Below are 13079 nucleotides of genomic sequence, written 5' to 3'. Positions count from 1 at the left end.
TGGAGTTAGCCCTTACAACGCCTCCACTAAAAAGATATAATAATAAAAATAAAACATGAAAAGCAATAGCCACATACATAAGTTTGTATCTTTGATATCATCAATGAAGCTTAAAATGTATTCATGACAAATAGTTAATGAATGAATGTTAGATGAAAGCCACCATTCTTAGTATAAAAATTGGCATGTATAAATAATTGGAGAATGTATCTTATAGAGGTCAAATATCTAGAAAAAAAAAATCAGGTACTATAGCTTCACATAAGAAAAGAAGTCGACAAAATTGATTTTGCTTGAGATGAAATTATTTTAGTGAGTGCTTATGAGTCACAATTGAATGTAAATACATTATTGGAGCTTCAATGAGTGAAACAATAGGTTTATTGTGTACATCCCTAATCATACACAAATCAATATAACTTAGACACAATGATTTCTTGAGGCAGTTTTCGTTACTATATGATATAGACTTCCATGAAAAGAGAAAACGACATAAGTTGGATTCACTTAAGAGGAAAAAATTTAGTGAATGTCTTTGTGTTATAATGGAAAACATACATATTAGCTTGAAGAGTCGAGCAATTAAGTCAATCGTGCCCATCATTATAAAACTATCAAAATTTTTGGAAAAACTCAGCCACTAATTGAATAATGTTAGGCAACAATATTGCAAAATTATACATATTGAATAGGTTTTGAAAAAGAGGTGAGCCAAGCATGAACTTAGAAAATTCATCACATTACCTATGATTACATTTAAGGACGAGATATGGGCGTGTTGAGAAAATTCAAGTCTCTTGACATTGTTGTTTTATTCTTTGTTTATGTAAGGAATGAATAAAGTCTAAATTAGAAACTACTAAAATTTGAGATCAATGTATCTTCCACATACGTACGGAGGCAGAACATGAAGAAAAAAACAAGGCTCATTTAGATGTGTAGCATCTTTAGCAAGGACATGAGTATCACATTAGCTAAATAATGTATATGTCTATGATTTGTTGTCGAAACTTGCTTAAGGCTAAAAAAATTTATATCAGAAATCTCATGATAAAAATTATGTCGATGAAAAAGCAACTACTTTTAATTAGTATATAAATAGAATCAGACTCAACAACTAGAGGAACCATTCCGTTAAAAATTGTCATTTAAGGTACCTACATTTGGCCTTTTATGACGATGAAGCCATGGCACTAACGAGTAAGGGAAGCAGAGATAGTTGATACCATGTTCCTCCCACCTAACTCATTGTCAAAACAACTAGCTCAATTGCAAATCTAAGATAGTCCTCCCACACTTTTGAGTTATGATTCCTTCAAATAGACCATTACAAATGAGTAAGATGGTGAAGGAACTCATAAAGCTATCTTACCAAGCCAAGTAACCAATCTTGAACACTAGTTTTAACGATACTTAAAGAAGAGGCATAAAATGTGCTAATTAGGGACTTTTAGAGCAATTTGACAATCACTTGGTACATCAATTGGGTAGCGACTCAAATGTTACAAAGATGATATTGAGTAGCAATATCAATGCCTCTTTCTCACTTAATTTGCTATCGTGGAAAAAATATTAGAGCATAAACTTCCATTCACTAATTTTTACGTCTCGAGCATTGACGCATTACATAATCCCTCAATAAAATCTTATTAGGGTTTGGATTTGAGAAATAATCGTTGTTGGGAATGTAGAATCTAGTAAAATTAGGAGAAAAAAGAGTTTTTTTTTTAGTATATTTGTTAAAATTATTTATGACTATTACATAATAGTCAATCTAATTAGTACACATAATTTTGGTTTTGTTGTTTCGTCTCTTTATAATAGTGGAGTGTACTTAACCGTACTTATACACTTTGCAAAAAAAAATAAAAAAAATAAAGACCTTACACACTTGCTTTTGTTGTATTAAAATTGAAATATCACTTAGCAATCACATAGATTGATAGATACATGGGCGGATCTATCCTTAAGGCTGCACCGCTGCATAGGTTGTAGTCTAATTTAGAATTGTGGTAAAATATGAGTACTTATAGAGAATGCTTGCCCAAGAGAAAAAAAAAATTAATATCTTTCTCCTTTAAATTTTTTTCGTATTCCAGTCTTTCTCAACCATCAATTTAACCTTTTCTTATTTTGTGATGACCTGAATTTTTGTTATTTAATTCTTACAATTAATAATGGTTCAGTTGTACGAATTATGAGTGTTAAACTTTGCCCGTATGTTATTTGTGAAGTGGATTTATTTTCGTACGAATAATTACTCGAATTTCACAGTTCTAGGGGGTGTACGAAGTTTGACTTTTTATACGTTGGGTTTCTCTAAAAACTTCCTTCATGAAAGTTGTAGAGCGCGTCGATACAAGTTCGTGGATGTATAGAATGCGAAAATCGGAGTTTGTATGTGAAAGTTATGGTCTGCGGAAGTTTCAGATATTTTTGGAAAACCACTATAAATAGAAATTTCCATTTTTGGAAATTTACTATTTTCATTTTGAAAATTTCCTTTTTTGGAAAATTAAAAAACGTCCGTTCTTTCTCCTCTTTGCGACTGACCCGACCCGGACCCGGTATTCCGACCCTGCCGGCGTTGCGTTTTCCGGCGACCTCTAACCGCGAGACTAACCCAAATTGTTTCGCCTCTTTGTTCTGGTCCTCCTTATGGTGGTCTCTAATGGCGATTCACACCCACGGCAGTGCAGCAAGGGTTTAGAGATTGGAGCTGTCGGATTCGACTGGTTCTCTCAACTCCGGCGACGGCAAGGGTCGAAACCAAGTTGGTTGAGCTCACAGAAACCTCCTCCATCGATCCTTGGTGGTGGCTTTGAGCGATTTTCACCAGAGAATGATCAACCCATAGTGAACAATGTGTGGGAGCTTGTGACGGCGATTGGCCGTGATCTAGGCCAATTTGGCTTGAACCTCAGGTACTAAAGTTGCTCTACTTGGTATTATTGACATTTTGGACGGTTAAATTGTTGTAGTTTTGAGTTTGGCCGACAGTGGTGTGCCACCGCCTATGGCGGTGTTTGGCACCGTTCCGGCCAGGCCAGGAGCAGTTTCTGGTTTTATATATGATCGTCTCGTCGATTTGAGCATTTCGATATATATTACGTAATTTTTGGAGATCGTATGAATAATTTTTGAAGTTCGATATATATTACGTAATTTTTGGAGATCGTAATTTTAGTGGCATTCCTGAGTGAATGACAACGTGTGTGTGTGTGTTTGTGTGTTGGTGAATTTATTATGATGAAAGCAATATTTGTGATAGGGTTCATATTATTGTTTTTGGGTTGACTTTTTGGAAAACAATATATTGTGGAAAGGGTTGATTTATATTGTTTTGAAAAGTGTTGAGAATTGTTGAACATTTTTAGGTCATGGGTGACTTATTTAAATGTTTGGTCTTTGTATCGGGAATAATTGATATGGATCAATTACGAGGAATATTTTACTTTAGATTCGGGTAACATTTTTGGTCCAGTACGACTTGTTTAATGTTTTTGTATTTATACTGGGGATCCAAAGACTTGAGGGTCGAGGATTGGGGATCACCTACAGTGATCAGGGGTCACGAATGTGACCAAGGCATGTTATCGGGAACCATGCCTTGCCCGGGTTAGTGGTTACTATCAGTTAGAGCTCTAGTCTGTTTGCTGGGATTTTAATTGTATTAAATGGGGGTAATAGTTGAGATTACTTGGGACTCATAAGTAAGGGTTTGAAAGAGAGTCTCAAGAGTATTCTTTCTTTTATTGTTCATGGGAGACTTTGAGTTTCACATTCATTTTGTTGTGTGATCAAATGGTATGATTTTTGTCACGAAGTGAGATATGCATCTCCTTAGAGGAAAGGAATTAGTGCATGGGTTGTTTTCATTAAATTGAAAGAGTGGTTTTCTTGTGGTTGGTGTGAATTGTTTAATGGTTATTTTTGAGTTACTCATACAAATTTTCTTACCGGATTTGTTGTGTGGCAACCCGATGCACTATTCGATGGTGTAGATGTTAATCATGCAGGTCAAGATAATCGTGGCTGAAACTGAGGTAGCGTGTTTGTAGCTTTATGGTTGGAAGCCAATTTTGTGACTTTACCGTTGATTAGGACTGGGCACGGGCCGGTTACTGACTGATACCGAGCCCGGTATCGAAAATATTATTCAGGACGAGATTGCGTTTTTTTAAAGTTGGTACCAAAGGTACCGAAACTGAGTGGGATTGGGTCGGGCCCGGGCCCAATTCGGGATGCCCTACTCTCTCTCTCTCTCTTTGCCCACACTTAAGTACTCAAGTACTTAACACTTAACATGTATCCAAAATTTCCAGATTTCAATCCTTCTAGGATGCAGCTCTGACGATCAAAACTTTGGCCAACAAAGCAAACAATGACTTGATAAATCAAAATTAAGCACTACAACAAAGATAATCCCACAAAATTGAGCCCAAAATAACAGAAACTTGATAGAACTTGGAAACCGAAAAAAAAGACTTGGGCATCAGTTCTCCAAGGTGAAAGTAAAACATCGTTGATTATTCAGACGCAATTACCCACAATACCATGAGACTCATCAACTGCCCAGATTGAAAGAAAAACAAGATAGAAACTTGAGATCCATATGTGTGCGTGAATGTTATGTAAAAATGAGAAAGAAAGTGATCAGAACCACAGCCAATTCAAAGTAAGACAACGAATTGAAGATATGAATTTTTATCGTCACTTCACTTTCTTTCATCGATCCACAAATTCTCAAAACCAATTCAACTACAACCAAATACAGAAACATGAAAGTGGGGGGAATTGGAAGTGGAAAACGGATTGAAAGCGATCGAAACCTGTCGAGATTCATTGTAACATCACACGTTAGTCACCGTACCTTCCGACGGTGTCGGCGATGCGATCGATACAGGGCTCAGAAAACGGCGTCCCGTTGTCCCAAACGAGCTCGTCGTTGACGAGGAGGGGATTTGAGATTTAGATGAAGAACATAAGAAGATCTGGAGAGTGGAGAAGAGAGTGAATTGGCGATGCGATCAATACAGGGCTCGAGAAAAGGCGTGCCGTTGTCCCAGACGAGCTTGTCGTTGACGGGGAGGGGATATGGGATTTAGATGAAGAACATAAGAAGATTTGGAGAGTGGAGAAAAGAGTGAATTGGTTTAGTCGATTTAGGTTAAAGGTTAGTGATCAGGTGTGGTCATTCCTTTGTGTTCCCAACTAAACTATCAAATCAAACTCAGCCAAGTAATGTAAAAAGTTAAATTAAGATTTAATTTAATTAATTTAAACGAGACGGGACGGGACCAATAGGTATCTATTAGGCTGGTACCGGTACCGAGCCGGTTTTCTCTGGACAGGACGGGCCTAAACAGTGAATTTCAGATTTTGATACCGGCTCGTATCGGTGGTTTTCGGGATGGTTTCGGAACGGGACCGGGCCTTCGGTTTTGGATGCCCAGCCCTACCGTTGATAAGACTTTCGTTGTGTATTAAGCTTTGAAGAGTATTTACGTTTTATTTTGTTGTGGCAACTTAAGTCATAAACTTATATAATATATGACTTTATGGAGCAGGTCTGTATTAACATAGTGGGTTCAGGGCATCGGTATGAAAGTAAAATAGAAAAAGTTTTTCAGATATTTTGTATTGATGACTAAACCATCACGCGCATGTATAATTCTGAAATTATATTGATTTTTAATTGTGTTTAAAATCGGGGCGTGACAATTTCTCTTTCTATTTTCTACCTCAATTTGCTGACTTTCTTGGTGCAAAATGTTTGGGCAAAACTAAGTAGAGGCCGCAACCCAGTATTATAATTTTAAATCCGTTCCTGCACGCACGTAACAAGAGATTGTAAAGTTACAGTGTGCCAAATCCGGCTGCCATTGCATCCCCAGCATGAACACGTGCGAGCAAAAGGTTAATGCCAACAGTTAACATCACTCATCGTTGTTTTCCACGTAGTCCCGGAGCTCCATGCTGCTCAATTTTCATCTATTTTTATTTCCACAAAAAGAAAAACACATCGTTTTAATGGATTTTAACCATCTCTGTCAGACTCTTTCTCTCTCTGTCTTTTAGGGTTCGAAAATTAGATTCGATCGTGTCGCAACCCGTCTTGGTTTTCTCACCCATTTTCTATATATAATCTCAATTCAGCTCCCCTAGGGTTTCCTCCTTTTTGCAATTTCTTCGATTTCTCGAAAATGGAGGGGGTTTCGCTGCTCTGATTCCTCCGATTCTGCCCCAAATCTTGCCAAAGCTTGGGTTTTTCCGCTGCAATTCAGCTCCCGTAAGTAAAATCCCAGATAAAGTTTGAATCTTTTTGCTGTTTTTCGTATTTCTGCAGTGAAATTAGCGTTGAATTTGGGTCAGTTTCTGTGATTTTTAGTGTAATTTTGGTTGAGTTTTGTTTTACAGTGGATGAATTGAGCCTGCATGTTATAGCTTGGAGGGTTAATTGTTTGTGAAATATTTATTTTTGGGGGGCAAATGTTTGCTGCCAACATGGATTCGGCACGGGATATAAGTGGAGCTCAGAGCACAGTGTCGATCCCAATGCGCTTTGTGTGGCCTTATGGTGGCAGAACTGTGTTTCTCAGTGGTTCCTTTGCACGGTGAGACTCGTGTTTTCCCTGTGTTTCGTTAGAGATTAGAATGCCCTGTTCTGTAGTTGGATTCGGTGATTTGTGAGACAGTGTTGCTAAAAGGGGATGTTGTGGTTCACAGCAGGTGGTCCGAGCTTGTTCCTATGACGCCGGTTGAGGGTTGCCCGACTGTGTTTCAGGCTATTTATAGCGTTACGCCTGGTATCCACCAGGTGAGTTTGTGAAGTAGTGTGCTTTCACACTTTGAGGCACCAATGGTTAAGAGCAGTCGTTTGCCTTTAATTCACTGACTGTAAATTATATTGGGTTTAATTTAAGCATGGTGAATTCATTGATCCAGCATTGTAATTCAATCATATCTGTCTTCACATTTGATAGGAGCCAAGTTGATAGAGTTGGTTGCCGGTCATGAAAAAAGATTTACTGTAGGTATTTTTGTTGATAATCAAATGTTATAATATTGTTGAATATAGTTGTTAGGAACCAATTCAGTTGTCCTCATGCTTGCAAAGGATCATTTAGCTATTTGAAACATCACATTGGGATAGTTTTGTTCACTTAACTGTGGTATTGGTGAGCAAAAAATGAAGGGTTACCAAATTAACCATTTGACTTTCACCATTTTAGTAGTAGTATACTGATTTAAGTTTTAGCTTTGGTTTGAATGCCATTCTGGAACTTGCATCTTTTGTTTTTGTCCAACATAGCCAATTTTAAGCTCTTAGTGGTCCTAGTCTTAGGAGATGAACTCAGTAGTGCGTGTATAATAATCTAGTCAATTTGAGGACCTTTTCATCCTGGTAGTTCGTTTTCAAAATTATTGCAGAAACAATGGTTGTATGGAGGCAGACTGATTACATCTTAGCGTTTCACTTGCCATATTTCTTCTTAAGAGGCTCATGTATACTGAGAATGTTTATGGTTTTCATCATTTCATGTGGAGCTAGAACATTGGCACTATGAGAACTTCTAGAATGGAATTGCCTTTCTGGGTACTTAGTTAAGCTTAAATCATTAGCACAAATATATCAATTGCACTTTTACTGAATTTTATACTGTGGGTGATATTGATATGAATATGGGGAAATATGTATGCATACAGATGTACAGTGGAATAGATTAAGCATATGGCATAATGTAGAAGTGCTTGAACGTGGGAATATTTACTAAGCCTTACATATTTACTAAGCCTGTCATCTGATTTTAGAATGGTGCTACTAGGATTTCTGCGTTAACATTAATAAAACTTAAAACTCCCAGTAGTCTTACCTGCATATGTTCATCATACTACAGTACAAATTCTTTGTTGATGGGGAATGGCGACACGATGAGCACCAACCCTATGCAAATGGTGAATATGGGTTAGTTAACACCATGGTCTTGGCTACAGACCCTAATTTCTTTCAACCAAATGTAGCTCCAGAGATAACTCCTGGAACTCACATGGAAGAGGACACTGAAGCCTTTCGGCGTTTGGTAAGACTTGCTCATTCCTTGTCATTTGCGATCTTGGTTTCAGGAAAACCTAATGTTCCATCTATTATTCTGTATTTCCTTATTAATTTCAATGTACATAAGGGTTCTATAGCATTGTAGCATCCATATGTGGTTTTTATTTGAAGAACTAGGATGCTCATGCAATTTATGCATAGCTAACTGTTGAACACTTTTGAACCTTGTGGAGCCTTATGGGGATTCGAATCACCCCTTTTTCCCAATTTTTATTTTTTTAATTTTTATTTTATTTTATGGTTTCTTAGCATGGGTACGATATTGTATTGTGGTGATTTCTTGGTGTGCATTTTAGCACTCAATTTGTGCTCCTTAAAGCTGCAGTTATTAGTTTGAGCTCTTGTATCTCCTATTAATTATATAGTATGTAATGCAGGTCCAGCTTACAGATGGCACAGCTGATGTTGTACCAAGGATGTCAGAGGCTGATCTGCAGGGCTCCCGTCATCGTGTTTCTGTCTTCCTGTCTACACACACCACTTATGAACTACTTCCCGAGTCAGGCAAGGTTTGGATGCCTTGCCATTGGCCCTCTTTTCTTCATTCTGCATTTAGTTATTTATATAATTTCAATTCACTATGGATTAGATCATGTGTTCTTGTTTTTTAATCAATTACTTTACAGGTTGTCGCCCTGGACGTTGATTTACCTGTAAAGCAAGCATTTCACATATTGCATGAGCAGGTATGTACAAAATTACAGCTCTTTCTCAATTTTTATTGAGCCATGCTTCGTAGTCTGTATATTGATTTTCTTAAAACTAACTTTACATGTATTCTAGCACGCTTGTCCTTGTTGATTTTGATTGGCATGGTGGTAACTCTAAATTAGCTTATAGTAAGTTATAGGCTATAGCTGGACGAGCCCTCATTATATATATTGGCTATAGCTGGACGAGCCCTCATTATATATATTGTATATATGGAACATTGGGCAATGGTGGAAGAGCTAGTTTGCCGCTTATTATTTTGGTGCCCTTTGGCTATAGTTTCTCTTGAAAAGATAACAACTTTTATTGATCAAAATATAGGACGCTTTAGTCATATGATTCCATCCTTAATATAATTGCAACTATCAATCTTATATGTAATGTTTTCTCACGATCTTTTATAAAGCCACGTACAACTGGAAAGTTGACTTAAGCTGTTATAGTTGCATGCTACTTTGTTTTTTATTATTTTTTGGCGTGTTACTTTATGCAGATAATGAGCTTGTATATGCATATTTCTGAATTAACCTTTTTTTTCAGGGGATCCCTATGGCACCACTTTGGGACTTCAGCAGGGGACAGTTTGTTGGAGTTCTTAGTGCATTGGATTTTATTTTAATATTAAGAGAGGTAAGTGCAACTGGTATTTATTTTGGGCTCTGTTCCCTCAAGGTCTCAACCCTTCTGTAACCAGGTTGCGGACCAATCTTGTACAACCTGAAAATCGAACTATAGGATTATGAAATCTCATGACTCCTCTGACCAAGCTGTCAGTAAATCACCCCAATTTGAATTTTATTTTGTTGGGTTGGTAGTTAGCTTATAATCTGCACTTCAACCAAAAACTCAAATCCGTCAGTTTGTTGTTTTCTCAGTAACAAACATTATATGGCTTAAAATCCTTTGCACCTATTAAAAAAAAATCCCCACATATTCCGAATTATGATTGCAAGGCGTCAGGGTTATTGATGGAGTCGAAACATCAGCTAGGATAGTGCTGTGGTATTCTTAACTAGGATAAAATTTATTTGCTCATAAATTAAGCGCACACATTGACATGTGAGGGATGCATGATACTTTTTATGTAGCTAACTCACCTTATATTTTTTAGCTTGGGAATCATGGGTCTAATCTGACAGAGGAAGAGCTTGAAACACATACTATAGCTGCTTGGAAAGAAGGAAAAGCATATCTGAATGGACAAATTGATGGTCATGGGAGAGCATTGCCAAGACGTCTCGTCCATGTGAGTGTTTTATTTGGCATCTTTTGAATTGCTGGCTTGTAATGCAATCCCTGTAAGTTGATATATGCATTCTCATAGTCATAATTGCCCATTCTAGGCATTCATGTAATCTTAAATTTTTTAGTGCAAGCATGTATGTGTATTGAGTATGTCTGTATGGTTTGATGTAACCATTCTCAAAGTTATGATGTTTTCTGCTAGGAATTCATGCAATATTAAGGATTTTTTTATTTATTTTTTATTTTTTGGGTTGGTGAGTATAAATTGTCATATGAAATGATATCTTCTTACAAGATGCAAGAAAAAAAACATTGCTTTTCACTTCTAGGGTATAGAAGCAGCCCACCTTTACGGGTAGTTGGAGACTACTGAAGTTGCAGTGGTTGTGTCAAACTGTGCCACTTGCGACCTTAGTTATTAGCAGCAGAAATATGAATGCTTATACTGAGATAATTCAAACTTTCAACCGTATGGGCATTCCACTGAGTATTGCTTTCATATTTTGTTTTTGTTTTTGTTTTTTTGGGTTAAAGAAACAAGCAATGCTTGTGTTGATAGATTTGATATTTTGTTTTTTCTTTGGGGTTCTGAATGTTTGATTCGTCTTTTATTTTTCTTGGTTCCTTGACCACACTGTTAATTAATTTTGCAGGCCGGGCCATATGATAATTTAAAAGATGTTGCTTTGAAATTTTTGCAAAATGATGTGGCTACCGTTCCAATTATCCATTCATCTTCAGAAGATGGCTCATTTCCACAGCTATTACACCTTGCTTCGCTGTCTGGTATTTTAAAATGTAAGCTATTCGGAGGCTTATCATTTAAATATATGAATAGATGCAACACAATAGGTTATGATTCTACCTGGCGCTAATGGAACTTAATTTTCAGGTATTTGCAGATATTTTAGGCATTGTTCTAGCTCATTGCCCATTCTCCAAGCACCGATACGTGCACTTCATGTGGGTACTTGGGTTCCAGAAATTGGAGAGCCAAATCGTCGGCCATTAGCAATGTTGAGGCCAAGTGCTTCACTTAGTGCAGCTTTAAACCTATTAGTTCAAGGTTAGCTATGTGTCCTGATCTAGTGCAGTGTGGTTTATTCTTATTGGAAATAATCCAAATCAGTCATGTTTAGTGGAGTTCTATTTGGACCTAGCTAAAATATTTTGAGTCAGATGTACCTATTCCATATGTAATGAATTATGAAGTGGGCTGGCTAGTCCCAATAGAGGGTATATATCCACGCATTTCATTGTCATGAGTCTGTTCTTCTATTGTAGGAAGTTGAATCAAGTTATAGAGGAAGAACAATAGGTATTTAGACCTATATCTCCTTCATGTTAAGTCAATGCTTTTGTGCCTTTTTTTGCAGCTCAAGTAAGTTCAATACCTGTAGTTGATGATAATGACTCTTTGCTGGATATATATTGTCGGAGGTTAGTGGTAATTCTATTTGTATGTGTTTGCCTTTAATTTATTGTAAGTTATTCATCAAATATTGAATTGTAGCAACAGTGAGTGATTCTTTTTTTTTAACTGCATTCTTTACAGTGACATTACAGCTCTGGCTAAAGATAGAGCATATGCACATATTAATCTCAATGAAATGACCATTCAGCAGGTGACTGCTCTAATTTCTCCCTTGTCTCTGAATATTATTGTTTTCTGTAATGAATTACTTGCACATTACTGCGTACATGTTGAATGTCTTGTGGAGTGAACCCTTTCGGATTAACCAGATATAGGTTTCCAATCAGTTATTTATTTTTGGGACAGAAGAGGTTTAGGGTTCTTGTTGCTTTGGGGGTTTATATTGGGGGGTTATCTGAAATTTGAGGTGGATTTGGTTTCAAATTTTCAATGTCAAGGTGTGTTGATGTAAAAGAAGCTTCAGGCTATCGTCTTAGTTCTTTCTCTTTGTATCTCCAGGCATTGCAGTTGGGCCAAGACACGTACTCTCCTTTTGAGCAGAGAAGTCAAAGATGTCAGATGTGTTTACGCTCTGATTCGCTTCATAAAGTGATGGAGAGATTAGCCAATCCAGGTGAATTCATTTTTCCCTTTAGAAGAAAGAAAGGAAAAAAAAAAATTGGAGCCTCTGCTCTTCTTCAAGTAAAGGTTTAAATGCACTGAGCTGTTGGAGTGTAGGGTCGTGATCATATATTACAGTAGAGTAATATATGATTTGTGAGCTGTCTAGAGCCAGCTGATCTTGCCAGAATTTCTACTATGAACTAGCAGGCAATCAGTAACCAGATGCTCTGGTTTTTTTGTTCAATGTTTGGGTAGCTCCCTTTAGAACTTGACGTACCTTAAAACTTGGATTTCAGGTGTCAGACGACTTGTCATTGTTGAAGCTGGCAGTAAGCGGGTTGAAGGCATTGTTTCACTAAGTGACGTTTTCAAGTTCTTGCTTGGTTAGCACAAAGTAATGGATGATAGAGTTGGAATGTGTTTGTTCAGACAGGTTTATAAGCACACCACCTCTACCCAACTGTTGATTAGAGAATCCAGTATTTCACACGGTGACTTGATCTGGTTTCATTGAAATTACATTGGATTGGCCTCCTCGCTTCGCCTGGTGTTTTAGGATTTTAGGCTAAAGGAGAGGCCTGTAAATTGAAGGATTTCATTCCCTCCAAAATTTGTTGATCTTCCCCCCTCCATCATTGATTATACATTATGCTGCTAATGTAGATGCGATGGTACTGAATAGCAGGGAATTTGCTGTATTAGTTTTCTGTTAAAAGTAGGGGAAAAAAAATGCAACAATGGTGGGGTGGAAGAATGCTGAACAATTGAAGTTATTATGTGCTATGCTTACTTGTTGACATGTAATTGGCTTTTTGGTTATTCTTCTCGTGGTTTGACCTTCAAACATTGTAAGTAGCGGGCGAATTGAGAATTCAATAAAGAACCATATCATGTTGTTGTTGTATATCTGGGTTTATTTTCTCTAGATATCTTGTATGACGTGAGATTCAAAAGGATAACATAGAA

General features: G+C 37.1%; 1 protein-coding gene and 1 non-coding gene across 3 annotated transcripts; one reads left to right on the top strand and one right to left on the bottom strand.

The window, feature by feature from the left end:
- Positions 1–4487: 4487 nt before the first annotated feature.
- Positions 4488–4580, bottom strand: LOC112201223. Its single transcript, XR_002936677.1, has one exon. It is a non-coding gene; the product is annotated as a small nucleolar RNA Z101 (small nucleolar RNA).
- Positions 4581–6002: 1422 nt separating this feature from the next.
- Positions 6003–13017, top strand: LOC112197557 (sucrose nonfermenting 4-like protein). 2 transcript variants are annotated; one of them, XM_024338287.2, is made up of 14 exons: positions 6003–6292; positions 6421–6617; positions 6733–6820; positions 7902–8084; positions 8497–8628; positions 8746–8805; positions 9371–9460; positions 9942–10076; positions 10729–10873; positions 10968–11141; positions 11452–11515; positions 11631–11700; positions 12009–12123; positions 12410–13017. In XM_024338287.2, exons 2-14 carry the CDS (start codon positions 6493–6495, stop codon positions 12499–12501), a joined length of 1473 nt encoding a protein of 490 aa, XP_024194055.1. In that variant the 5' UTR covers positions 6003–6292; positions 6421–6492; the 3' UTR covers positions 12502–13017. The 2 variants fall into 2 exon arrangements, with proteins under 2 accessions (XP_024194055.1, XP_024194054.1); XM_024338286.2 differs by having other exon boundaries at positions 6004–6292; positions 6730–6820.
- The last annotated feature ends 62 nt before the right edge of the window (positions 13018–13079 follow it).

This window comes from Rosa chinensis, chromosome 4, assembly GCF_002994745.2.
Source record: "Rosa chinensis cultivar Old Blush chromosome 4, RchiOBHm-V2, whole genome shotgun sequence".
Classification (NCBI taxonomy): Eukaryota; Viridiplantae; Streptophyta; class Magnoliopsida; order Rosales; family Rosaceae; genus Rosa; species Rosa chinensis.
Note: the sequence above shows the minus strand (reverse complement) of the source record. Positions and strands in the feature narration are given on the sequence as shown.